This window comes from Suricata suricatta, chromosome 6 (assembly GCF_006229205.1).
Source record: "Suricata suricatta isolate VVHF042 chromosome 6, meerkat_22Aug2017_6uvM2_HiC, whole genome shotgun sequence".
Lineage (NCBI taxonomy): Eukaryota > Metazoa > Chordata > Mammalia > Carnivora > Herpestidae > Suricata > Suricata suricatta.
This window is the reverse complement of record NC_043705.1, coordinates 15375113-15399417: the sequence shown is the minus strand read 5'-3', so window position 1 is coordinate 15399417 and position 24305 is coordinate 15375113. Positions and strand designations below refer to the sequence as shown.

General features: G+C 43.8%; 1 protein-coding gene across 4 annotated transcripts in view; it reads right to left on the bottom strand.

Moving 5' to 3' along the window:
- SNCAIP (synuclein alpha interacting protein) overlaps window positions 1–24305 on the bottom strand; it is a 154084-nt gene that overhangs the window by 51994 nt on the left and 77785 nt on the right. For 3 of the 4 annotated variants that reach the window (XM_029942037.1, XM_029942038.1, XM_029942036.1), the window contains exons 2-3: window positions 22796–22899; window positions 9839–9911 (exon numbers count right to left, since the gene is read on the bottom strand). In XM_029942037.1, the coding sequence (XP_029797897.1) occupies window positions 9839–9911; window positions 22796–22852 (130 nt within the window). In that variant the 5' untranslated portion in view covers window positions 22853–22899. Of the gene's footprint in view, window positions 1–9838; window positions 9912–22795; window positions 22900–24305 lie in introns of those variants that run through there. The other variant, XM_029942039.1, reaches the window with a different exon arrangement.

Sequence of the window (24305 nt, the reverse complement as noted above, 5' to 3'; positions counted from 1 at the left end):
CAAGAGCTCCCACCTCGGCCAGAGTCTTTAGTTCATGGCCCTCAGAACAGACAGGCAGAGCGAAACAAACCAAAGTGCAGACTGCTGCTCTTCCCCAGGGCACATGAATGGCAGGACTACCGAGTTCTGTCTCCTGGTGCAGTTCTCCATACACTTCACAAGCACTATGGTCACCACTGGGCAAAACAAAACAAACAAACAAACCCTGAAAGTGTATTTGAAAAATTTCTGAAAATGATATATTAAAAAAAATTTTTTAGGGGCATCTGGGTGGCTCAGTTGCTTGACCGTCCCACTTCGGCTCAGGTCATGATCTCATGGTTCATGGGTTCGAGTCCTGCGTTGGGATCTGTGCTGACAGCTCAGAGCCTGGAGCCTGCTTCCGATTCTGTGTCTCCCTCTCTCTCTGCTTCTCCTCCATTCAGGCTCTTTCTATGTCTCTCAAAAATAGAGAGAGTGGGAGCCGGAGAGGAGCAGAAAGAGATGCGGACACAGAATCGGAAGCAGGCTCCAGCCTCTGAGCTGTCAGCACAGAGCCCGACGCAGGCTCAAACTTGTAGGCTGAGATCATAACCTGAGCCGAAGTCAGACACTTAACCGACTGATCCACCCAGGTACCTAAAATGATATTTTTAATTGGAATTTTCCTAAAATTTCCTCTACCTAACATTTTAAAATTCCTAATGCAATATATTTGTGTAAAGCTTTCTATGTTTCTGAATACAAGGCAAGTGTACAATTTCGTTACAGGTTGGTACCAACTCAGGAGGATGGATGAGCAGTTCTTGCATACTCTCACTTGAAAATAAATGAGAAGCCTTGGAATTTTTTTACCTTTATTTATCCGAGGGAGAGAGAGAGAGAGAAAGAAAGAGAGAGAGAGAGAGAGAGAGAGAGAGAGAGAGAGAGGAGTCCGATGTGGGGCTCCAACTCACGAACTGCAAGATCAAGACCTGAGCTGAAGTCAAATGTTTAACCAAATGAGCCACTCAGGTGCCCTGAGGACTCTGGGAATTTTTAAGTGTTACGTCAAAAATCACATAGCATGACTGAGGTCCCTGTCCCTAGCCGTCTTTCCATAACTTGGCGTACCTGTCTTATGAAAATTAGAATCATTCCTCAAAAATACAGTTCAGATTTTCTCTGTTTGGGTCTCATGTAGGTAATGGAATCCCAGAAACCAGTGGCAAAACCTGGTTGTCCTCATTCGGACCTAAATTCCAAACTCTGCTCTCTGCCCAGATTTTAGTTACCACTCAATAAGAAGCATCTGAGCAAAGTTAGGAAGATGGTTTTTTCTTAACAACTTTCCTTAGAAAGAGCCAAACAGAAGAATTTCCCTACTTTATCATTGGTGACATTAGCCTAAATTTAGAATCATTTTATCACTGAGAATTTATTCTTTCAGCTGCTAATTCCTTCCATGGGTTAAAGGTGGCAATCTCGCACGCATGCAAGAGATATGAGGATATAATAAAAATTTGTTATGCAGTGTTAAGTTGGCAGAATGCTAAAATACATTTATCGAGTCCTTGTGTTCAACACGTGTATACACGGTTCTGCGCACATGGTTCTAGGGGTGCCGAGGTGAATGAAATGGACACAGTCCCTGTCCTCATGGGGGAACCGGACGGTAAAGCAAGTATACAGATGAATAAGAAATTACAAAATGCAAAGTGCTTTGAAGGGAACGTGTAGGGTTTTAGAATGGAGAGCAGCCGAGAAGCCTCATCATGGAGGTGACATTTACACTAAGGCCAGGGGAATGAGAAGCCAAGTATGAGGATGAGGCAAAATACAAGAGAAAAACTCATTTTGTGGAGACCTGGGTGGAAGGAAGCACATTCTCAAATGCCTAAAGCAGGTATCTGGCAGGTTCCATAGCTCTTTTTTTAAAAAAAAATTTAAATATTTATTTATTATTGAGACAGAGAGAAACAGAGCATGAGTGGGGAAGGGGCAGAGAGAGAGAGGGAGACACAGAATCTGAAGCAGGCTCCAGGCTCTGAGCTGCCAGCACAGAGCCTGACACGGGGCTTGAACCCACAAACCATGAGATCATGACCTGAGCTGAAGTCAGATGCTCAGCCAAATGAGCCACCTAGAGACCCCAAAAGGGCTTATTTTAAATGGGAAGACAGAACATATTTAATTTTGGGAGACAAAAAGGATGTGTTCAGCAAGGAGTAGGCTGCTCTATGAGATGCTATGAAGCCCAGAAACTAATATTCTCCACTCCCCTCCCCACTACCCCACTGCACATACTCACACTTCTGCCTTGGACTGGGAAGACAGGCCAGTGATACCACTCACTCTCCCTCATGACAGGATTGAACTTGGGAGGCTGTACAAGGTACAAGGCACTGCTTCGGTATTGCTTTTTCCTTGTCTCTTAGCTTCTTCTGTTTCCCTTCCTGGCTGAATGATGCTTATCTCCCTACTTCCAAATTTTCATCCTTCCTTCCCACAGACTTCCATGAACTCACTTCAACCAAGATTTCTTTATCAGTGTTGAGGGTGGGAGATATATTTCTTAGAGTTCGATGAAAACAAACCAAAACATGAGACAGGAGACTCCTTCTCCTAAGTTTTCCTTTCCATTTAATATTGTCTCTTTTTTTTTCTTTAAGTTTATTTATTTTTGGAATGAGAGTCACAGGAATGAGGGAGGGGCAGAGAGAGAGAGAGGGAGAGAGATGATCCCAAGCAGGCTCTGTGCTGACACAGGGCTTGAACTCCTGAACTGTGAGATCATGACCTGATTGGAAATCAAGAATCAGGGGACTAACCAACTGAGTGACCCTGGCGCCTCTATCTCATTTCTTTGTTAATTCCACATCGCTAGTCAACTTTTAGAAAACTAGGGAGCTGTGGTATTTGTAGCTCTGGCTAAGCAAAGATAAAAAATGTTCATGTAAAGAAAGGACAGGGCAGGTGTGCGATGTAGGTAGGCTCTGTTCCTTCTAGTTATTTGCAATATGACCAGGGTTTTACTTTTAACTTTTCTATCATCCTCCTGCTCCTCTCTTTCCCCACACTGACTTATACCCTTTCTCTCAGAAATACAAGCGAAGTGTTAACAGATTAAAGGCAGAGATGGTCTCTCCCTCTGGATAGTGAGGGGAGGTCTACTTCCATGGGTAAGTTTTGGGCTTCATTCAAAACGATGGCCATGCACGCTCCATAGCAGCAGATAAAACTTTCCCTGCCTTATGGTTATAACCGTAAAAAACAAGGCTGCAGGAAAAGAAATGCTAGAAAGAAATGTAGTGACAGTTTTGGTAGCCAGATTAGTTGTAGTTTTTACCTTCCATTTTTAAAAAGAATCATTTTAGAGAAAGAGAGAGACAGCAAGCACAAGCAGGGGGAGGAGCAGAGGGAGAGAGCGAGAATCCCAAACAGGCCTGTAATGTCAGCACAGGGCCTGACCAGGGGCTTGATCCCACGACCCTGGAATCATGACCTAAACTCAAATCAAGAGTCAGACACTCAACCAACTGAGCCACTCAGGTACCCCTACCTTCCATTTTTTAAAAATAATGGTTTATATCACCTTTATAAGTGTAATTCTGTCAAGGAAAAATAAAAATAATTGTTTTACTTGACTAACATTCTCATCTAGATGTTTTACTGTATGTACATTTTTACTGTGGTTAAAGAACTGAGATTTTGTCATAGGTGTTAGATTCTTGGCTGTATTGGCTGGAAGTGTTCATTTTTTCAACTGAGATCTTAGAAAATGTGTTTCCCTCTTCTTTGGAGTCCGTTTTGCATTGTGTCATATGAGACAGAGTCATCAGCAGGCTTTTGTAGTTCAATTGCCCCACCAACCTTCACTCAAGCATTTAGCATTAAACCTTAATAAAACTGAAAATAGAAGGGTTATATATTTAGCATCATCAGCTATGTTACAGGTGATGGGTCAAGGGATAAATTTCACATCAACTTACCATTTTTGGTGCTGGCTGAAATCCTTGAAAATATTTAAAAACCACATCTTTTTTTTTTAAGAGAGAAAAAGAGTATGAGTGGGGGAGAGGGGCAGATTGGCAGGGGGGCAGAGAGAGAGAATCGTAAGCAGGCTCCAGGCTCAGTGTGGAGCCCAACACAGGGCTCAAGTCCAGGATCCTGGGATCATGACCTGAGCTGAAATCAAGAATCAGATGCTCCACCCACTGACCCACCAAGGTTCCCTGAAAACCACATATTTTCTAAGGTTCAGTGTTTGTCACAAAATCTGCTCTCAGAGAGGCTAAAAATATAGCAATGTGCAATGCGTTTAAATGTACAACCACAATGCCTTTTACCAAATATCTATCAGATGTGAGGTTTAAAAGGAAAGGCTTTCCTTTGCTCATTGTAGTGCAAATTACAGTCCATATTATGTAGGTTTTAAAATCCTTTCAGAATTGGGGTACCTGGGTGGCTCAGGTGGTTGAGTGACCAACTGGGCACAGGTCATAATCTCAATGTTCATGTGTTTGAGCCCGTGTCGGACTCTGTGCTGTCAGCATGTGAGCCTGGAACCTGCTTCAGATTCTGCCCCTCCCCCACTTGCGCTCGCTCGCGCGCGCTCTCTCTCTCTCTCTCTCTCAAAAAATAAAACATTAAAAAGAATTTAAAATTCTTTCAGAATCTGTTCTCAACACCTCCCAGGGTCATTTATTACTGTGACCTGAGTTTTCTCTCCTCAGCACACTCTCAGCTCTCAGACATAGAGCAGCATTAATATTTATCTATCTCTTTTCATGAGAAAATTATCCAATGAGCTTAGTAGATACGTATTTGGAAAGAATCACAAGACACTTAAGCACCATGAATTGAAACCTATGCATATTCGAGTGTCCAATCAATTAAAGAAAACTCCAAGTCAATGAAACTGAATAGGTCTGATTTGAATACCACATGTCCACATATATTAGTCCTCATCTGGAAGAAACTGTAGGGCAGAGTTAACACTCGCTGCTTGGTGGTGTCCTCTTCTTCATGAGCAGCAGGGATTAAATGGAGGATACGTGCAAATGTTTCACAAATAACTTCCTTTCCCAGGTGCAAGTTTTCACACATAACTTCCTTGCTGCTAATCCCTGTTCCACGCCAGTAGCCGCCCCTGGCTCCTTGGATGAAAATCATTGCTCCGTTGACTCAACTTCATAGGGCTCTGGGAGTCAGAGCTGGTTTCAAAGGCACTTTTCAGCTCCAGAACTTGGGGCAAGTTATTTATGCTCTACGAGCCTCAGTTTCTGCATCATTACATTGGGCTTAACAATGGTCCTCCCTCAGAGAACTATTCTGAGGACAAATAAGCTGCTTACAGAGGACCTGGGATGCTGAACACCTCAGAAAGAACTTGGATCTCTCAATAGCACATGGAGCTCCAAAGAGAGGCCATTGTCTATTCTCAAGGGTGCAACTTCTAGTTCTTCACCTCCCTGCCACGTTCTCAGGGTGTCTCCAGTACCTTCACATGGCTTTTCACAACTTGTCTTCTCACAGAAATTTGAAGTTCAGTCACAGTGCAGAGTAATTGATGGCAGATAGTTGAAAATATTATTCTTGTCAGAGGAAGGTGTCGATTTCAACAGGAATCGAAGCCCTCGGCTAATGGAAGGGCACCTCTAGGGCACAGTCATGCCCATCAAGGAGCTAGTGGAAGGAAGTGGGACACTGCCCCATGCCTCTGGCAATACTCTGCCATTTGCCTTTCTCGGAGCCCACCGTGGGGTTGCCCCAGGGTCTAGGGATGAAGGGGGGTGAGCTGTAGGCGGTATGTCTCACAGAGGGCTTCCAAAGCCACCAACAGGCTCTTCCGAAGTTCCTGCTCCTTGAGAGGAAAAGGCAGAGAGGATGGGCATGCACATTGTCTCTGGAGCTCACTTGGGAAGGCAGGGGAGGTGGGTGGAGAGTGATGGAGGTTAACCATGGGGCTGACAGGCTCTCATCAGACCACACAGGGAGCCACCCCAGGTTCAGTTCTGGGTGCTCCACTTCAAAAGAGGGTGCTGGTAATTTGCAATCATCCACAAGACAGCAAGAAGAATGAGCAGGACACACTCACAACTGCAGAGGGAAATTTCAACCTGGAGAAGACAAGACCTGGAGTGACAGCCATCCCTAAACACCCGGCGCCTTGTCCAGGAGGGACTGCCCTTCTCCACGGATCCAAAACAAGAACCAGGAATGAGGGATGGAAATTCAAGGGACACTGATTTGGGCTGAAAGAAAAAAAATGAGCCTTTACGGTTGGGTAGCCTCATGGGACTGTGAGCTCTCTGTCCTTGGAGGGGTAAAGTGCAGGCTGTGTGACCCCATCGGCAGGATAATAAGGATCTCCGTCAAGATCTGATGGGCTTTGGACTACGTGATTTTGGTTTCTGCCTTTTAAAAAAACACTTTCTTTGTAAGTAATTAACTTCTCTCATTTGTAAGTACAGTTACGAAGGTTGGCAAAAATCGGTACAAAGAACACCTGTATACCTTTCATCCATCATCATCAACTGTCCACGTTTTACACATCTGCGGCATTATCTGCAGGCTCACTTGCTCTCTCAGACCAGATGAGTTTTAGGCCTTCTTCTGTTGAGAGTTATGATTCTACACACAGAGGCTTCTTTCCAAGTTATAAGATTGTGGAAAAATTAAAAGTCTGGCTAGCATGCTTTTCATAGCACTTAGCATAAAACCGAAGTCCACATTAAGTGATCCATGGATATGGCCCTACGGAGTTGACTCTGACCATCTCTCAGATCTCATCTTCATTTTCATCACCCTGCTGCAGCTACACTGGTTTTCTTCTTCTTCCTCATACATGCTACACTCATTCCTGATGCAGCAATTTTGCATTTACTACGGCTCTTCTGCCTTCCACCATCTACACTGGTTGTCACTGTCCGGGTCCTTTTTTAACATTCCTAGACCCACTCCCCACTCCCCTGCCCCACCAAGTGCCCTCCTCCAACTCCTACAAGTTACTCTGTCACATTGCTTCAAGTCACCTCTTTCCATGGTGTGAAATTAACTGGTATTAATTCGTTCGCTTGCCTTTTTGTCACTCCCTAGATTGTAAACACTGTGAAAACAGGGGCCTTGTCTACATCTCACTCGTTCCTGTGTCCTGAGTGCCAATGGCAAAAAATATTCAATTATTTGCTGAATGAATAAGTAAGTGAATAAATAAAAAGGACAAATGGGTCCAAGAACACCTAACCAAGGACTTTTTCTGTATGAAGATGGATGGTAACCTACACAAAATAGAAACTGCTTAGCACACTTTACAAAGATAAAGAGGCTTTTTTGGGGGGGTATATGCTAAGTGACGGGAGGTTTGGGGAAGAGTGTCCCCAGAAGGTGGCCGGTCCAAAAGAAGAGATGGAGTCTTTTCAGAGGCCAGTGTGCCTTTGGATGCCATGTGTCTGAAAAGATGACCATTAAGGTAGAAATTTGCAAGTCCTCCTGGAGCCAAATCCTCATAGATGGTTGATACAAGCAAGACTGGAGGGCTTTAAGGAGGCAGCATTTCCATATCTGGATGCCCTCGGAATTGAAAATGCCTCAATTCTTTCAGAAACTAGCTATGAAAAATCTTTACTCTGTAGAGATTCATTTCAAATGCTCGCAGATAATCTACAGCGATGCTACAGATAGATGGATTTTTCTATGCGTTCTTTTTCTAGGATCACTCTTGCTCTAGTAGAAAGTGTTCTGACAGCCTCCTGGTGAGGCATACCTATGATTCTAGTAAAAGAGGCCTGAGTCTTGCCCACATGTGTCCATTTCCCATCAGGCCTAATTACTGCCAATGACCTTGAGCCCTGGTCTTTGCTCTGGGTAAAGTTTAAAAGCTTCTGCACTTGAAACTGGCCTCCTTATCAACCAGAGCAGAAATGTCCAACATCACCTATTATGCAAGTGGTGAGAAGACACATGACCTGGAGAGAGAGATGAATGTGCCAGCCCCAGGAAAAATGATTTTTTTACAGCTTTGGTTAATGCACTACCCTGGTAAGCAAGAGCAGCTATTAAACAGAGAAGAGCAATTCACCACTTAATCCATGAGGGAAAATGCTGATTTTTAAAGTTTTGAATGGATAATATCCTAAAATTAAATCAATGCCACTAAGTCAAGCTATTTGAGATGAAGCCTATGCGATGGAAAAAGAACCTGCCTGAGAGGCCCATTGGCTACTGTTTGAATCCCAGCCCTGCAACTTAGCTGCTACGTGACTGCAGGCAAGATACTTAACGTCTCTGCTGTGCCTCCGTTTACCCCCCTATAGCACAGGCATCCTAAGTACTCCACCCATGGGGATTTTAGGATTAACAAACCTAATGTGAGTAGAGGGTTTACAACGGTACTGAGCACATTAGGTGCTTTTCACATGGTTGCTATTATTTCTTTTTTCTCAATCTCCACCTCCAGTTAAAGAAAGAGGAAAATTCTGTATCTACAAGTAACTTCACATACTTCACCGAACTCTGATCCTAACCTGGTAACATTGGCAAAACAAGCTTCTTTATTTTGTTGACAATCAGTCTTAGGCTGTATGTCATATGGGCGACAACTCAGTGAACTCTAACTTGATCTCAAGTCACTGCCCACAGTCAGTAATTCAACATTAGAGTCTGGTGTGATGTGTAAGGAAGCACATCCTTCAAGCTCATGGCTAGAGCCTTTGACCGAAACCTGACACTGTTTGAAATTAAAAACAAAACCAAAAAGAAAAAGACAAACCAAGAAAACTGAAGGATATGAAGACTTTTATGGAAAGTTAGAACTATTCTCTGCATTTCTGACCCAAACATTGAAGCATTACTTTCACTCACACGAAAAACACAGAGATAAACAAACCTAGAAAGACTAATTATATGCCCCATCTCCTCTATGCAAAGTCTCAAAAATAAACAAGCCATCCAGGAGAAAAGTAGATTAGCTTTGGGCAAGCATTCAGTTCAAAAGGCCTAGAAATCCAGTAGCAATCAGGTAAGGGTCCTCTATGAAACCCATCATCAGAGGATTATCTGGAGCCTTCCATCTGCCATGGTTCTCAGGATTCTAGCTACTATCAGAGGAGGTAAGCTTTGGCACGATCAGTGGCAGTGCCTTATAGCAATTACTTCAAAAGATAATTAAGTATCCTTTCTAGGTTTGATTCCATAGTATCGTTCCCATCAACATTCATTTTCATTTTTGCCCATCATGGAAGAGAAAAGGAGAGAGGCTTAATTTGATTTACAGAGGGAAAAACAGCCCTGAATGTACTTTTTTTTTTGGTTAGGGGTGGGGGGGTGTGCAAGGAGAAAAGGTCAACCAGCTGGTTTTCATCTCTAGGCCATAATTCTCTGTTTAGTTTACACTATTAAACTCCAAAGCTTTGCTTTAATCTTAACTGTTACAGTATGCCTTCTTGCAGATCCTATCATGTCGCATCCCTGATAGGGTTTCAGACTCTGGCAAAGCACCCTCCCCAAACTCGTGCTTGCCATATGGGTAGTAAACACATCCAACATTTTTTCATTGGCGCCTCCATCATTATGTTTTGTCACCGATGGTTTCTCGGGTTTTCAGTAAATTGCTGCGTATACTGCGGTTTGGAGCTGTCGAGATGACGGCCTACGTTTATTTGTATACAGCTGAGTTCTCATTGGGGCCTCCCTGTCCCGTTGGCCTGGGGAGGATGACCTAACATCTGCTCAAGGAGGGTGTGTGTGTAGGGGGGTAAAGGGAGAAGCTGCAAAGAAAAGACAAGGCAGGGGCAAGTCGTGGGAGGGGGAGGCAGCGTTCTGGAGTCCTCCACTCTCTCAAGTAAGGGGAAGGAGAGGGTTGTGGAGAGAGACCCACCTGATCTGTCTTCGCTCTGCGCATCACATCTCCGGCACAGTTCGGGGATGGTCTTGAGTGATGTCACTGAGTACTGAATGGGAAGCCAGAGGAGAAAGGGAATAAGACAACAATTTAAAACAAGAGCACCGCATTCATTCAAAGTGCCCAGAAAAAGCAAAGCACCAGAAGTGATACTTGAGAACCAAATACATATCCAGAAAAGTCTAATTTTATTTTAAATGGGCTCCTCAGTGATTTGGCAGCATCCCAAGCTCTATCTATAAGCATCTAAGCAGATGTAATATTAAAAGGGGCTATGTACCCCTCTGCTTTAACAGGCAAAGTATAGCCAGCAGACATTCTCTCTCTTGTTGCTTTTGCTACTTGGGGAAGATGGAAGAATTTTCTGGTCTTGAGGAATTTCCAGATGGTGTCCGTAATATTTGCATTTTGAGTCCAGGTGAGAAGGGCCAAGGGGAGGAGCACCCAGCTTCCTGCAGCACCCAGGGTAGCCAGGAGCCTCAGGTGTGCTGATGTTATCTGGATACAGCAATGTCCCTCAGGTCGCCACTTGCCAGAGATTTTACTATGCGGCATCTATGAACTCCATGGGAAAGACCAGGGGTGATGTTATAAAGAGCAAGGTGAGCTTGGTTCACTGTCTGAAAGCTGATCTGTTTCATGTGTAGATTAGTCTGAACTGAAAGAAATCACCTCCCGGGATCAGCCGGGTACCGACTCCGGGACCAGCTATCAGGATAACAAATTACAACATAAGGGGGCATAAAACCAGAAGGGCGAAAACAAATGTAAAATCAATAGCTCTGATTTATGGGGGCTCTGTCTGATGCCAATCAATCTTTCTTTAGAGAAGGATGTTCTAAAAGGAAATAGGATGAACTATTTCTTGAATTAAAGGGCCGTCTTCAATCCTACGTTAACTCTTAAAACAAAGCTACCTAAAAATATCTGGCTCTGTACCTTTGGGAATACTGTTCTTATGGGAATGGGAATGTATGACAAAGGACTCCACTTGCAGAATTTGGGGGGATTGAGAAAAAAATCTTTACCTGAAAGAAAAATGATCACGGGAAAACCATTAGGATTACTCTAGCATCACAAGTGAGGAATGTGTAATTAGGGTCCATTTGTCAATACTCTAGTTAGCTCGACGTTGACAGATACAGCGAAGGGTCTGTGTGGGGATCCCCCCCAACCCACAGTGTTTTCCACATGATGGCAGGACAGCAAGACAGAGGGAAGGGGCAGTCGTATGTGTGTCCACTTGCCAACTGCCTGTCACAAACAAATTAAATTCCCAGGTCTTCCAAGTGAAAAATGAAATCGCCAATGACTAATTAGAGACATTACTTTTACCTGTCTGATGCAATAACATCCTGTTTATGTTGGCCGTTCCTCAGAGACTCCAGGTGTTCCTAGTCCCTCCACTCACACAGTCAGAAGCGGGGAGGGCTGTCTCTTGAACCAAAAATGAACTTCAAGCATTTTTCCCCTTGTACAGTATGTTCTTTGGGGGATGGGCGTAACATAGGTACAGAAGGCATTTTTCTTGTTACTAATAAGGCACCTTATGTTCCCGGCCAAGTACGAGCTCTCTAAGGAATCCGGTAGCTTCTTGAGACCAGCTGGTACAGGTTAAATAATTACACAGTTTATAATTCAATTAAAATGGGGCCTTTTGTTTCCGCGGCCATGTGCCCCGCAAAAGCACCCTTTGGCATAGTCTCACCCTCGCTCCTTCTGTTTTGTTTTGTTTTTCTTCCAAGGCAAATTTTGGAAAGAGGGAGCTGAAGACGGATTGTGTTTAAATAGAGTTAATGATAAATTCAATACGGTCGCTCACTGGGCTTAATGATATATATTTGATTAAACCGGCTGCCCTGCTTTCTACATTTTCAGCAACATGCATCCTAACTGCTACCTCTCACCCCAAAGTCAGGCATGTCAGACTCTCTGAATTATGAGCTCTCCCTCCAACTCCTGTGTGACCTCAAAGGTCTGGAGTGGGCAGTTACTACTAATGTAATGAGATTTAAGTTTGAGCAGCATAGGCTACTTGGGTGGTGTGTTGACTGAGCAACAGTCAGAGGATGAGGGTCACAGAGGTGCACGCAGCACCTCAACCTACATTACATGTGGCACCTCTGTCTCTCTACCTCTGGCAGACAGAAAGTCACTTTTGTGAAGGTATACGTCTTAATTCTTTGGGAATAACGACCTTGAAAAAAAAGTCACATGCTGCGCCTGGTAATGAAAATCACAAGTACAGCCATCTGAGGAAAGGGTGATGCGTTGGCTAGAAAATCAGAGCTTTGGGGAACTGTAAGGGTATGTGGAATGTCCCAATCTACAAGGTGAACAAATCTACTGGCCTTTATAAAGACACACGAAACAAAATCAGTTTGGGTATTGGTTTCAGTAAGCACAAACCCTGATCTCTGGATAGAAGGTGAAGCTTAAGAGAATGCTGTACGGTCAGGTCAAGATGGCAGAGGAAACTCACAATTCACAAAACCAACATGCGAAAACATTTTCATATCTGCACATTTGCCAATAAGCAAATGACCCAGGAAGTCTCTCTTGCATGAGTGCATTGTCTTGCCATCTGGGAACTGAAAGTGGGGGGTCCCCAGCCCTTTATCCCAGTGCAAAGGACAGATGGCCTTTTACAAGGAGCTGTCTGATCGCCAGCCCACCTCATTCTCTGGACAATGGCCAACTCCCTGGGCATTTGGGCCCTATCAAAACCAAAGCCCAAAGTGCCTTCCCTGTCTCTTGCTCCCAACCCCAGCCTTTATATTCTGTTCCCTTGATGCCTATTAACCTTGGGTGCTGAGAGAGAGAGGTGTTGCTGATGGCTGTGAAGCACTATATTTCCTAGTTTTATGTGGCTCTTGTTCTTTTTCTTAAAATCTTCCAGAGGTTAGTCCCATAGAAATAGCCACTGTGATTCAAACTTCCTTTCTAGGTCTCAAGAAAAGCCCCTTCTACAGGTTGACCAGCTGCCTCTGCTTCTTCGGTTGCATTCAGTTTGCATTCAAAGTTCAGTTCCACCTTTTATACTTGTACTCCAGGGTCCTCTTGGATTGCAGAGCCTTCTTCCGGCCAGGCCAAAGCTGCCTCTCTGCAAACCAGCTTGTGCTGTGCTTTCTGCATGAAACCCAGGCTAATTGCTTCATTCAGCCCTAAATGACCTTGCTCTTTTCTGCCCTTGGTAAAATACTGCTTTGCGTTGTGCTCTATTGTTTCCTAGATGTTAGAGTTGGCTCCCACAAGTGCCTGAGGGTAAAGATGGCGTCTCTGACTTGCTTATATGCATGGCACAGTGTCTTCTTAACTCTTTGACTGAAATACCAAGACAAACACATGTTTGATGGATCCCCGTGCATAATATTATGGCTGTTCAAGGTGTTCTTTCATATTTAGGTGGTAAGTGGGCATTTCCTCCATGCGTCCATATTTGCACTCGAATTAATTAGCCTTCTGAAATGCAGTGCTTCTCTGTTCCACATCCTTCAGTGGCTCTCCATGGCCTAGAGGGCAAAGCCTTAGCATGAAGCCCTCCATCAGCTCCGACTTCTCTCTCACCAGTGTCCACTTCTTTTTTGATTGTGGCAATGTGAAATTTCCTATGGATGCTCTGTCTACTGTTCTACCTGTCTACACCATTATGCATGCTGTTACATCGACCCAGAATGCCATTCCACCCATCCCACTAGGCACACTTTTTATTTTAATTTTTTAAGATCTGCATGGGAGTCACTTCCACAAAATCTTCTCCCACACTTCCAGATGGAAGTAATTCCAGCTTTCAAAGTGTGTGTCTGGACTGGTGGCATAAACACCATCTAGGAACTTGTTAGGAATTCCCATTCTTGGGCTCCATCCCAGAAACTCTGAGGGTAGAGCCCAGCAATCTGTATTTTTACAAGCCAACCAGATGATTTTGATGCCTGCTAACATTCAGGAACAACAGCTTTATATGTTTATGTATGTTTATATGTCCATTACAGGATCCATCTGATGACAGTTCACTTGTATGTTTACATCACTACTTTCTCTGCTTCCTGAGGGTGTGGACAATGTTGTATTTACCAAAGATAGTGGGTACTTACTGAACTTGAATATAATGAATTCCCCTATGTAACCATGATTTTAGTGGCCATAATAAAATAGTTAATATTTATATAACACTCATCTTCCTAAGATAACCTCATTATTACAAGTCTATCAATGAAATCATGGTGTATTTAAGAGAAAAACACCTCTCACAGATTAACGGTATGGGTGCTGGCTGATGCCTTACCCTTCTGTATAAAGAACAATGGATCTGGACTCAAATGCAGACTCAAGCCCCAGTTCTGGAATTTGTTTAATGTTTGTTTGTTTATTTTTGAGAGGTAAAGCAAGGGCTCACAAGCAGAGGAGTGGCAGAGAGAGGGGGAAACAGAGGATCTGAAGTGGGCTCTCTACTGGAGTCCCATGAGGCGTTCAGATTTGTGAACTGCAAGATCACGGTGTGAGCTGAGGTCAGATGCTTAACTGACTGACCCGGGCAGGTGCCCCCCAGTGCTGATATTTATTAACTTGGGGTTCTGGACAAATCAGTCCTTTCCTATCTCTGGGGCTTGCTTTCTTTATGTACAGAACACAGATAATCATATCTGATAATCTAAGTGACGTCAGTGCGTAAGCAGTGACACGATGCTGAATGTTTTTGTCTCTTCTCCCTAACCTATCTTCCACCTGTGCCCACAGCCCTTCCCTCACCATCTTCACCGCCCTCCTGACTTTTAAGATCAGTTGATCAAGATGTGGGATTTCAAGACATAGAAGACGGGGCCAAGCTGGGACTGGAAAGGAGAGCCCGTCCTGTCCCAGCAGGTTATGTGGCTTCTCTTTGGTCTTTCCTCCTTCACAAGAGTCCATGGCCAAGAGCTGACACAGAAACACTGCTTTGCAAACTTGAGTTGATATGACACAAGACAATCATACACGTCCCACCCTGCGCCAGAAGATTTTGTCACTCAGCCATGCAAAACAGTTTGAATGTGCATGGGATTCATAAGAGTGCGTGACTTCTCCACCAAGCCATGAGGCTCTCTGACCACCCTAGATATTGTTCAAGACTGAAAGGCTTTGGCCCTTATCCTTAAAGCTGGAGCCAGCTGGGTGAACATGCAGACATTACTCAAGCAGTAATGAGCCACAGGGAAAGAATAAAAGAACTAAAATCCCAAGCACCTTTTGAAGCTAGAGACTTTGAAACAGCTAAGGTCTCATTAAGTTTCCAAAAGAAACAATTAAGCCAGTCATCCAAACAACCATCCTGAAATTCATGATTTCTCACAAAGCCTTCCAAAATTCAGGCAGGCATCTCAATACACATCCAGTGAATCAGCACCCATGTGCACACGCAAAGCTGGCACTGAAAAACAGACACACCCTGAAAGGAGATTTTCAGAGATGTAGTATTTTCCTGAAGTCTGGACCTCCTCTCCAGTGGCCTGCCTTCCAATTCAGGAAGGCGTGTCCTGACTGCATGCCTTCCCCACAGAGGATGCGACATTAACAGTCCATCTCTTTGCCACCAGCCCTCAACTTGCCCTCACATCTTTCCCTCATGGGTTTGAGCCCCACACCAGGCTCTGTGCTGACAGCTCAGAGCCTGGAGCCTGCTTCAGATTCTGTGTCTCCCTCTCTCTCTGCCCCTTCCCAGCTCTCGCTCTCTCAAAAATAAATAAACATTAAACAAAGTTTTAAAAATAATAATCAAATTCTTTTATGCTAAGACATTTTTTGTAGTTGGTATTTGGTAGAATTCAGTAGCTGTTTTGCCCATTTTAAGAGTCGACCACATACAGCATTATAATGCTTATATGTGTAGTCAGGAAAAATATGAAGGTCCACATTGGCAAATGTGGTGAGATACCACAGTGGTGAATGGTTCCCTCTGCAAGGACAAGTGGTCGTGGATGAGAAGACGCCTCAACGAACTGAGCCAATCAGAGGTGACCAACAGGCCCAGCAAGAGTCATTTTCAACACAGGGGTTACATACATAGTTTCTACAGCCATGTTATATCCTGGCTTCATTTTCCAGCTAATTCATATTAGTTTCTTAACCTCTGCCTATCAGATTCTTCACCTGTAAAGCAGGGTAATAACAGTGATTATATCAAGAGCTTGGCTATGAAGGCTATGACTTTAATAATGTAAAACATAGGTAAGAGACTCTGATACATACTAAGTATTCAATGAATGCTATTATTTACATTAACAAGTCTACAAAATGAGCACTCAGAAATGAAGCCAAAGCAATGGCAACTATTGAGGCAAAAATTACAAGTTACAAAAAAATTACACAAGAAATGTAACTTGCAGTAGGGCACATGGCTGGCTGCAATCCTTGTTCAGTTTCAGTGATGATCTAGTTTGAATTGTGAGCCAATTACCAATCACCACAAAAATATAAAGATGGTCAAGAACAGAGTTCTATACTGTAATTAAATCTGACCTTCTGTGGAGTCAACCTGACATTTCATAATATGCTCAATTGTTATGACAGGTTTCTGGAAGCTCTGAGAACATAGATAGGTCTGTGTCATTCACCCAAGCCTAGAACTGCTCCTGAAACACTGTGACTGCTTGATACATGTCGTTGAGTAGATCAGCCTGAAATCTAGTTGTACATAAAAGGTTTGGGAGAGTAATCTGCATTGTCAATCTAATAAATGCTAACACTAGCAAGCAAGATAAGACGTTTTAGGGCTATCTGCACAGTAAGAGAAGAGCAAAAGAAAAAAATCTGGAAGGTGATCATTCTTGGAAATCACTCCATCTATCAGGCGGCTCTCCACATTCTCAGGAAGGGGTATCGAGTCCAGGACGTTGAGTCTGTGGGCCCAGCTTCTGGTGTTGGGCTCTTAGACTACCTGTGGAACATGAGCATATCATTCATCTTGTCTGGACTAGGTTATTCCTAATTCCTTTCCTGGAAGCTGTTACATAAACAAGAAAACACACACGACACAGGCTGCTAGAACAAGGCATGGGGTTTTTGGTAACAGGCACCACAGAACGATGGAATGAAAGGCAATGCAGACTTGAATACAGGACATTTGCATAAAGATCATGTGAACACCCGATAAAGGTAGATCATACGGAGAAGCAGTAAGAAAAGATTTACCATAGATAAGAGCAGGCAACTGCCAGAAGGGCAGGGCTGATAGGCAGGTCAGCGAAGAAGGGACGGAGGCGGCCAGAGGCCATGTGAGAATCTTGGCCACCTTGTAGGGAAGCACACAATTAAGTATATTAGGATCTCCCTCAGATAGATTTCTGGCTAGAGAGGAGGGGCAAGCCACATTCTCTTCACCTTGATTAACTTTACACACTTTTTCACTCCTAAAATCAGGGCAAACGCTGTATTCTTGATCCACTCAACTCTCTGCCTGAGTCCACCTGATAAGCTCTATATGCCCTTTTTTGGGGCCTCCCACTGCTATGACATGGCTTTGTGGAAGCATAATGAAACCTTGCAAGTGTCAGTGGATTGCATGGAGCAAAAAGTGGTACACACAAACCAGATGGGGGCAAGTATTCTAGTCCAAGGATGGAAAATGTGCAAGCCCATTAAAAAGAGATTTGTTTGCCATAAGAAGTTATTTTTCTATCAGACTGTGGCTCAATCACTCTAGAAAAACAAATCTCAGCATTCTGTGCTATTAGTCTAGGCTTCAAGGGCTTGGGTCAAAGGTTAGAGTGAAGTGGAAGCCGTTCATTTATCTTGATCTCATGCGGCTTGCACAAAAAATAGACTGTCAAAAAATGTCATCTTTCAGCAAAGTTGTAGTCACAATGGTACAAAAAGGTAGCAAAACTTTCTGAGGAGAAACGGAGTACATCCTCACTTCTGTCTGGGTACACATGTGTGAGTATGTTTACACACATATGTGTAAGTCCATATGCACATGTAAGTATGCAAATAGGTATGTATTATATAAATGGGGAGCATGTATTTATACACATACATATATAAAATCTCTTATTTTCTCTATAAACTCCAGGGCAACAGGTAGAGACGATAATTATCATGTTACAGATGGGAAAGCAGACGTACAATAAAATTAAGAGGTTTGCCTATGTTCTCTTTCCCTTGTTTTATTTTATTTGGAATATATACCAACCCCATTACTTCCAAGTGGCTACTTACAATTGTGTCAGTACCAACTGAGGATAGTGATGGCATTTACGGACTGGTCCAGAGTCTCTACTCCACCAGGTCTCTCAGAAGGGGAAGAGTAATGTGGTCACATAGTTCTGTATTTAAATCCTGACCCTGCCACACACTTATCCATAATCTTGTGAAAGTCATATGATGTCTCTAAGGCTAAATTTTTTTTTTCATCTGCCAAACAGGGTATTGAAACTGGGCCTACTCCACAGAGTTGATAAGAGTCTTCAGCACCACACCTGACTCTGCCCCAAGGCAGGGCCTGCATCTGAGGCCTGGGAGTGAGGCTGCTCAAGAGGTTGACAGTACCGTTCTGTGTATGTCATCTGGGAGAAAAAGCAAATGGCGCTTTCCTTTAAAAAATTTTTTTAGGGGTGCCTGGGTGGCTCAGTCAGTTGAGCATCCAACTTCGGTTCAGGTCATGACCTCACAGTTCGTGGGTTCGAGCTCCACATCGGGCTCGGTGCTGGCAACTCAGAGCCTGGAGCCTACTTTGGTTTCTGTGTCTCCCTCTCTCTCTGAACCTCCCCCACTTATGATCTGTCTCTCTATCTCTCAAAAATAAATAAATGTTAAAAAGAATTTTAATTTTTTAATGTTTATTTCTGACAGAGAGAGAGAGAGAAAGCGTTAGCAGAGGAGAGGCAGAGAGAGGGAGACACAGAATTTGAAGCAGGCTCCAGGCTCTGAGCTGTCATCACAGAACCTGATGTGGGGCTTGAACTTATAAACTGCGATATCGTGACCTGAGCCAAAGTCGAGCACTTAACTGACTGAGCCACCTGCAAACTAGCCTTTCTTAGTAAAATAAACACATCATGGCTACTAAGAACTCTGTGGTAAAATAATATTCCAGTGCATTTTTATTTTTCAGGAGAAGGGTCTGGCTTCTGTAGGAATAGAGAAATAAATCTGCAAACCCCTTTTGCAGGGACAAAAGCCCTATCATCTCCCTCACAGACCTGCAGGGAATGTGCACTGACTGCTCTCTCTTTTGAGATGGCAGGTGACAAGAGCATGTAGTTAGTTCAAACCCTGCATTTTGCAAAGGATGAATGTTATTTTTGAGTCTGGGAAACTTCAAAATAATTTGATTGCCTTCCGGGTTTCGTCTCATTAGGTAAAGGCAGAAAAGTTCTAGTTGCTGTTTTTGAACCAATATACAGCTTGTGCTTTAATTACAACAAGAACCAGTCTCATGACCAGAGGGGAAAGTCAGGAAACAAGAAAGCTCCGATGACGTAATAGGGCTATGGCTAGAGAATCAGAAGACAAGTTGCACACTTGGGCATCTCTTTGGAAACATCTTTTTCAAGTATATTGAGCATTTTCATCCTCACTCCTGCCACTTTACCAGGAAAGAGGTGTACACACTGTCAGAAATGGAGGTGACGGAATCCTAAAAGTAAAGAAATGTTCATGGGAGGCTATATTCTTTTAATGCCAGTGAATTAGCAAACTGAACACATCTTTGTAAATGTCATAATCATAATAGTCTCCATTTAGCTCTTAAAGCGATTTTAACTTTCACTGCTCCTAGTTTACCTAACAATGCTGAGAACAATCATTTCAGTATCAAAGAGGTCATCACTGCTTTTCCCAAGAAGTGATTATATAAGAATGAGACAATTCTGGCACAGTTAAGGAATTGAACCTGGATCAGATAGAACTACAGTAAATCCTTGGATTGCGAATAACTATTCTGTGAGGGTTCCGCAAGATGAGCAAACATTTGTAATAAATTTTAACCTGATAAATGACTGATGTCTTGCAATACGAGTAGTACGTGATGCCGAAAGTCACAGGATCCCAAGGGAGTCAACGGTTCTTAAAATTCGCTTTGACATATGAGCGCTTTGGATTACGAGCATGCTTTTGGAACAAATTATGCTCACAAATGAAGGTTTTACTGTGTTGTAAAATAATCTACCGTATTATAGAGGTTGCCAAAGTAGAGCTTCTTTAATTTTATATGGTTTATGAAAAACCAGGATTGCTTGCCCTGGGTACTACCAACATTTTAGGCCAGGTAATTCTTTGCTGTAGCAAATTTCCCTGTGCACTTTACGTTGTTCACATGCATCCTTGGTCTCTATCTACTAGATGCCTGGGGGACACCTCTGCAGCCACAGCAACCAAAAATGTCTCCAGGCATTGACAAATGGCCCCCTGGGGAGTAGGTAAAATCAACCCTGATGGGGACCACTGTAACAGATTTAGAGAGGCAGTCAGCCGTTGGAGCCCAAAACAGGTATTCCAGAGACAAGAGTGCTCCCCACGAGCAGGTGGCCCTGGACAAATTAGGTAACATCTCCACGCTTCAGAGTCCTCATCTGTAAAATGAAGATCATGACAAGTTCTTGCCTCACTGGACGGTTGTGAGGATTAAGCAAGATAACGCACATCCCAGAGCAAGTGTTCAGCAAATGTGACCCATTATTGTTTCAACGATTCTACGCAGTATCATTTTTTCCCCCTCTGATTAAAGTTTAAATGCAGGTTTAAGATCCAAACAATAGAAACATCCTTAGAGGGGCGGGGGGAGGGTTGAGTGCAGTCACACAGTTACAGATGGGTAATCTTTATTTACGTTTCAGAGTGGTCAAGTTGTAGGAGCTCGACTATTACATAATCCTGCATCCCGATTTGCTAAACAGCGTGAGCTATTGCTTAACGTGGTTTATTATCTTTCAAGCGGAGATCCCTAATTCATCTAAATTATAGGCTGCTCCCAGATGATTCTTCGGTAAATACAAATGCTCTATTGTATTAAAAAAAAAAAGTCCTGACATGATGCCTGGTTTTTTCCCTTGAGTTCTTTCTTCACCATTGGTCATATAAATATTATTGTTATTATTCACTGAAATAATACCAAAAGCTACCATTTTTAAGAGAAACTTAACTGTGTGCCAAGCTACGTGCTCCACGTATATTATTATTTCACTCAATCCTCAAAACAGCAGTAAAAGTTGGTGGGTATCGGGGAGACACCAAGTTACTGTGCCCGCAGTCAGCGCAGGTCAGAACGAGGCTGGAGCCCGACAGGAGCCTTCCAAACCCGGAGCTCCTTAAGGGCTGCCTCGTTATCAAAGCTGAGAGAGCTCCCTGAATGCTAGCCATACTGTGTTTTTCTTTCTAACACGGCTTCCACACTCCCTCCATCTCCCTACATTATTCTTTATTCTCCACTTTCTTTGCTTCTCCCGACGAGGCTCAAAATACCTAGAGGTGAGGGGTACCTGGGTGGCTCAGTTGGCTAAGCTTCGGACTCTTGATTTCAGCTTGAGTTGTGATCTCCTGATCATGAACTTGAGTCCCCGAGTGGGGTTCTGTGCTGAATGTGGAGCCTGCTTGGGATTATCTCCTTCCCTCTCTCTCTGCCCCTCTCCCCACTCTTGCTGTCTCTCTCTCTCAAAATAAACTTCAAAAAAAAATACCTCAAGGTCAGGGTTATAAAAGAAGTATGCTCTGAACTCTTTTAAGTACAGTAACTTAAAAAGAGAGAACGAGACAGGAGATATGGAGGAAAGGAAGAAACTTGCTTCACATTGGTCTCAATGAGGATTAATAAAGATTGCCTGGAAGTTAAAATAGGGAGAGGCAGAATTCATATTTCCCTGGTAACACAGAGACTCATCAAAGGTTGTCTGAAGCAGGTCATTCATCCAACTCACCAGAGTAATCCAATTCTTGCATACAGTATGCAAATTTTACTTCAAATTTTACTTCAAAATGAATAGTGACAGAGTAGAGAAATAACTTTGCCAGAGATGTGTGAGAAGAAGCTCATCTTTTTTCACACCGGTTTAGCTGGGGGTGTGAGAAGCCAACATGGCGGCTGGCTGGCTTGTGAGGCAGCAGGGACTGTGTGGCCTGGGGTAGGTCACAATCAGCTCTAGGCAGGGTGCATAAGACGGTCCCTCGAGCCACGTGAGACAATGTCCCTCCAGCTGTTGTGACAATGAAGAAGTTGATCAGCTCACAGCTTCACAGGATTACACAGGGCCTCAGAGAGCAGCTGGTCCAGTCCTTATCAATGCAGGACTCTTCCTCAGTATTCCCCAAAAGCATCTGGAGCGCCTGGGTGGCTTAGTTGGTTAAGCATTTGACTTCAGCTCAGGTCATGATCTTATAGTCCGTGAGTTCGAACCCCATGTCAGGCTCTGTGCTGACAGTTCAGAGCCCGGAACATGCTTCAGATTCTGTGTCTCCCTCTTGCTCTGCCCCCTCCCTCCCACTCTCTCTCTCCCCCTTAAGAACAAATTTAAAAAACATTAAAAAAAAGAAAGGAATCCGACCCGTGCTTTGACACCTACTGTGCCTGGAAGGATTCCTCTTATTGTGCATCAGTGCATAACTTGGCCATGGTGTCCTTGTGAGCTGCAATGAAGGGTGGCTGTGGTAAAGCCAGTCATATAAAGGGAATTATCATCGAGGGTTGATCACGTGCTTTATGCAGGCACTGTATATATTTTCTCAGTGAGTAATTCTGACAACAGTTAGGAAGGGGAAGCTCAATGAGGTTAAACGCCTTTCCCACCCCACCTCCCCCACCATGCCACACACACAATTAAGTGAGATACGCTTCTTGGTTCAGGGGATGCCAAAGCCACTTTCTGTCTGCCGTAAACTGCTAAAACGTGACTGGAAGAGTTTAGGATATGCAGACTATAAGGGAAGGCAGCATCTCCGCAAGCACTGTTTATAAGAACGACTTACAGATATATCATCGCTGAAGTCAATTTCATCCAAATCAAGGTATTCAGGGGCTTCCATTATTCCTCTTTGCACATTTTGAGTGAAGTCAAAGATTTAGAAAAGCTCTGGAAAAAAACAGAAGCAAAAAAAGAATAGCAAAAGTGTTACTAGCTGTTTTATAACCAAAACTCCTAGGTCTGTTTAAACCAACAAAACGAGCAGGGTATTTGGCTGCTAGTGCCTTTCTTCTCTTTGGATATTATTCCCCAAGCCTAGCTTTCTGGAAGCAGAGAGCACAGCTCCTCAGGCTCCCCAGGGAGCACCCAGGGTCCTTTGTTTCACCTCCTCTGTATTTGCCTGGTTGATGTTTTCCTGATGACCGCTATTAGGAGGGACTCGGCCCATGCCCAGCTCCTCCTGCACCCTGGATGAAAGCAGGGCTTTGGAGACAGGAAGCAAGCCCCAAAATCTTGGATATTCACCCTATTCCCATGTTTACTGTGGGCACAGCCTTGGGAGGAGCGCGTGGGGCGGTAAATACCGGCTCCCCACTGAAATGACCCGAGTCCCTGACATTGACCAACTAACCCACAGCAATGGAGGCTTCAGACTTTGCAGCACGACATCCGGTGCCCCCATCCCTGCACCCCCAACACAGAGATGGAAACCACAGAGTGTGCACACCGCGCGCCTCCTCCCGGCTTTGCCGGGCTGTGCCACGGTGACCCACGCAGGCGCCACAATGTCCCCAGTCAGCACTTGCCTCGGGGCTGCCCGCGGCAATCCTTTAAATCTGTCAAGGAAGATACATCGCCTCCCAGTTTATTTTCCCGTCACTTATCATCATCACCATTGGCAGTGGCAGGGGCACCTGCAGACGTCTGGAGCAGAAGTCTAGATCTCCCGCCGTGCCGCGGTGCTACCTCCAGCAGAGCTGCCTTGGAGGCCGAAACAAGCCCCATTTCCAGAAACGTGTCTTTCCTACAGAAATTGTCTCAGGTACGCAGACTGGAGCATCGGGAATAATTTAGCTTTCCCTCATTTGGTTTTCTAATCAAGGGGTATCTTGATGAGACCAAGAAATAAGAAGATGAAGGAATATGTTATTGGACCATGAAAATAAATCTAGGCTGATAAAAATGGGTTTCACTAGTATCAGATCAAGAGTGTAAAAAAGCCTGTGTTTAAAAGATAATTCTCACTTTGGAGGCATTGCTTTCTCACTTGGGGGTGTGTTTGGTGGTTTCTTGGTTTGCTTAAGTTACACAAATGGTTTAATTACAATAAATGGGGGGGGCACTTGCTATCCATACCTCAGAACCATCAGCTGATTTAATTTTCAGTATTTCCTCTTCTTCTCTCCCCACACGCATATACCATTTTTACATATTTAAGTTTATTTGTAAGTTTATCTATGTTATTTTTTAATTTACTTATTTATTATTTATTTTGTGTGTGTGAGAGAGAGAGAGAGAATGAGAGGTGGAGGGACAAAGAGGGGGAGAGAGAAGATTCCAAGCAGGTTTCCTGC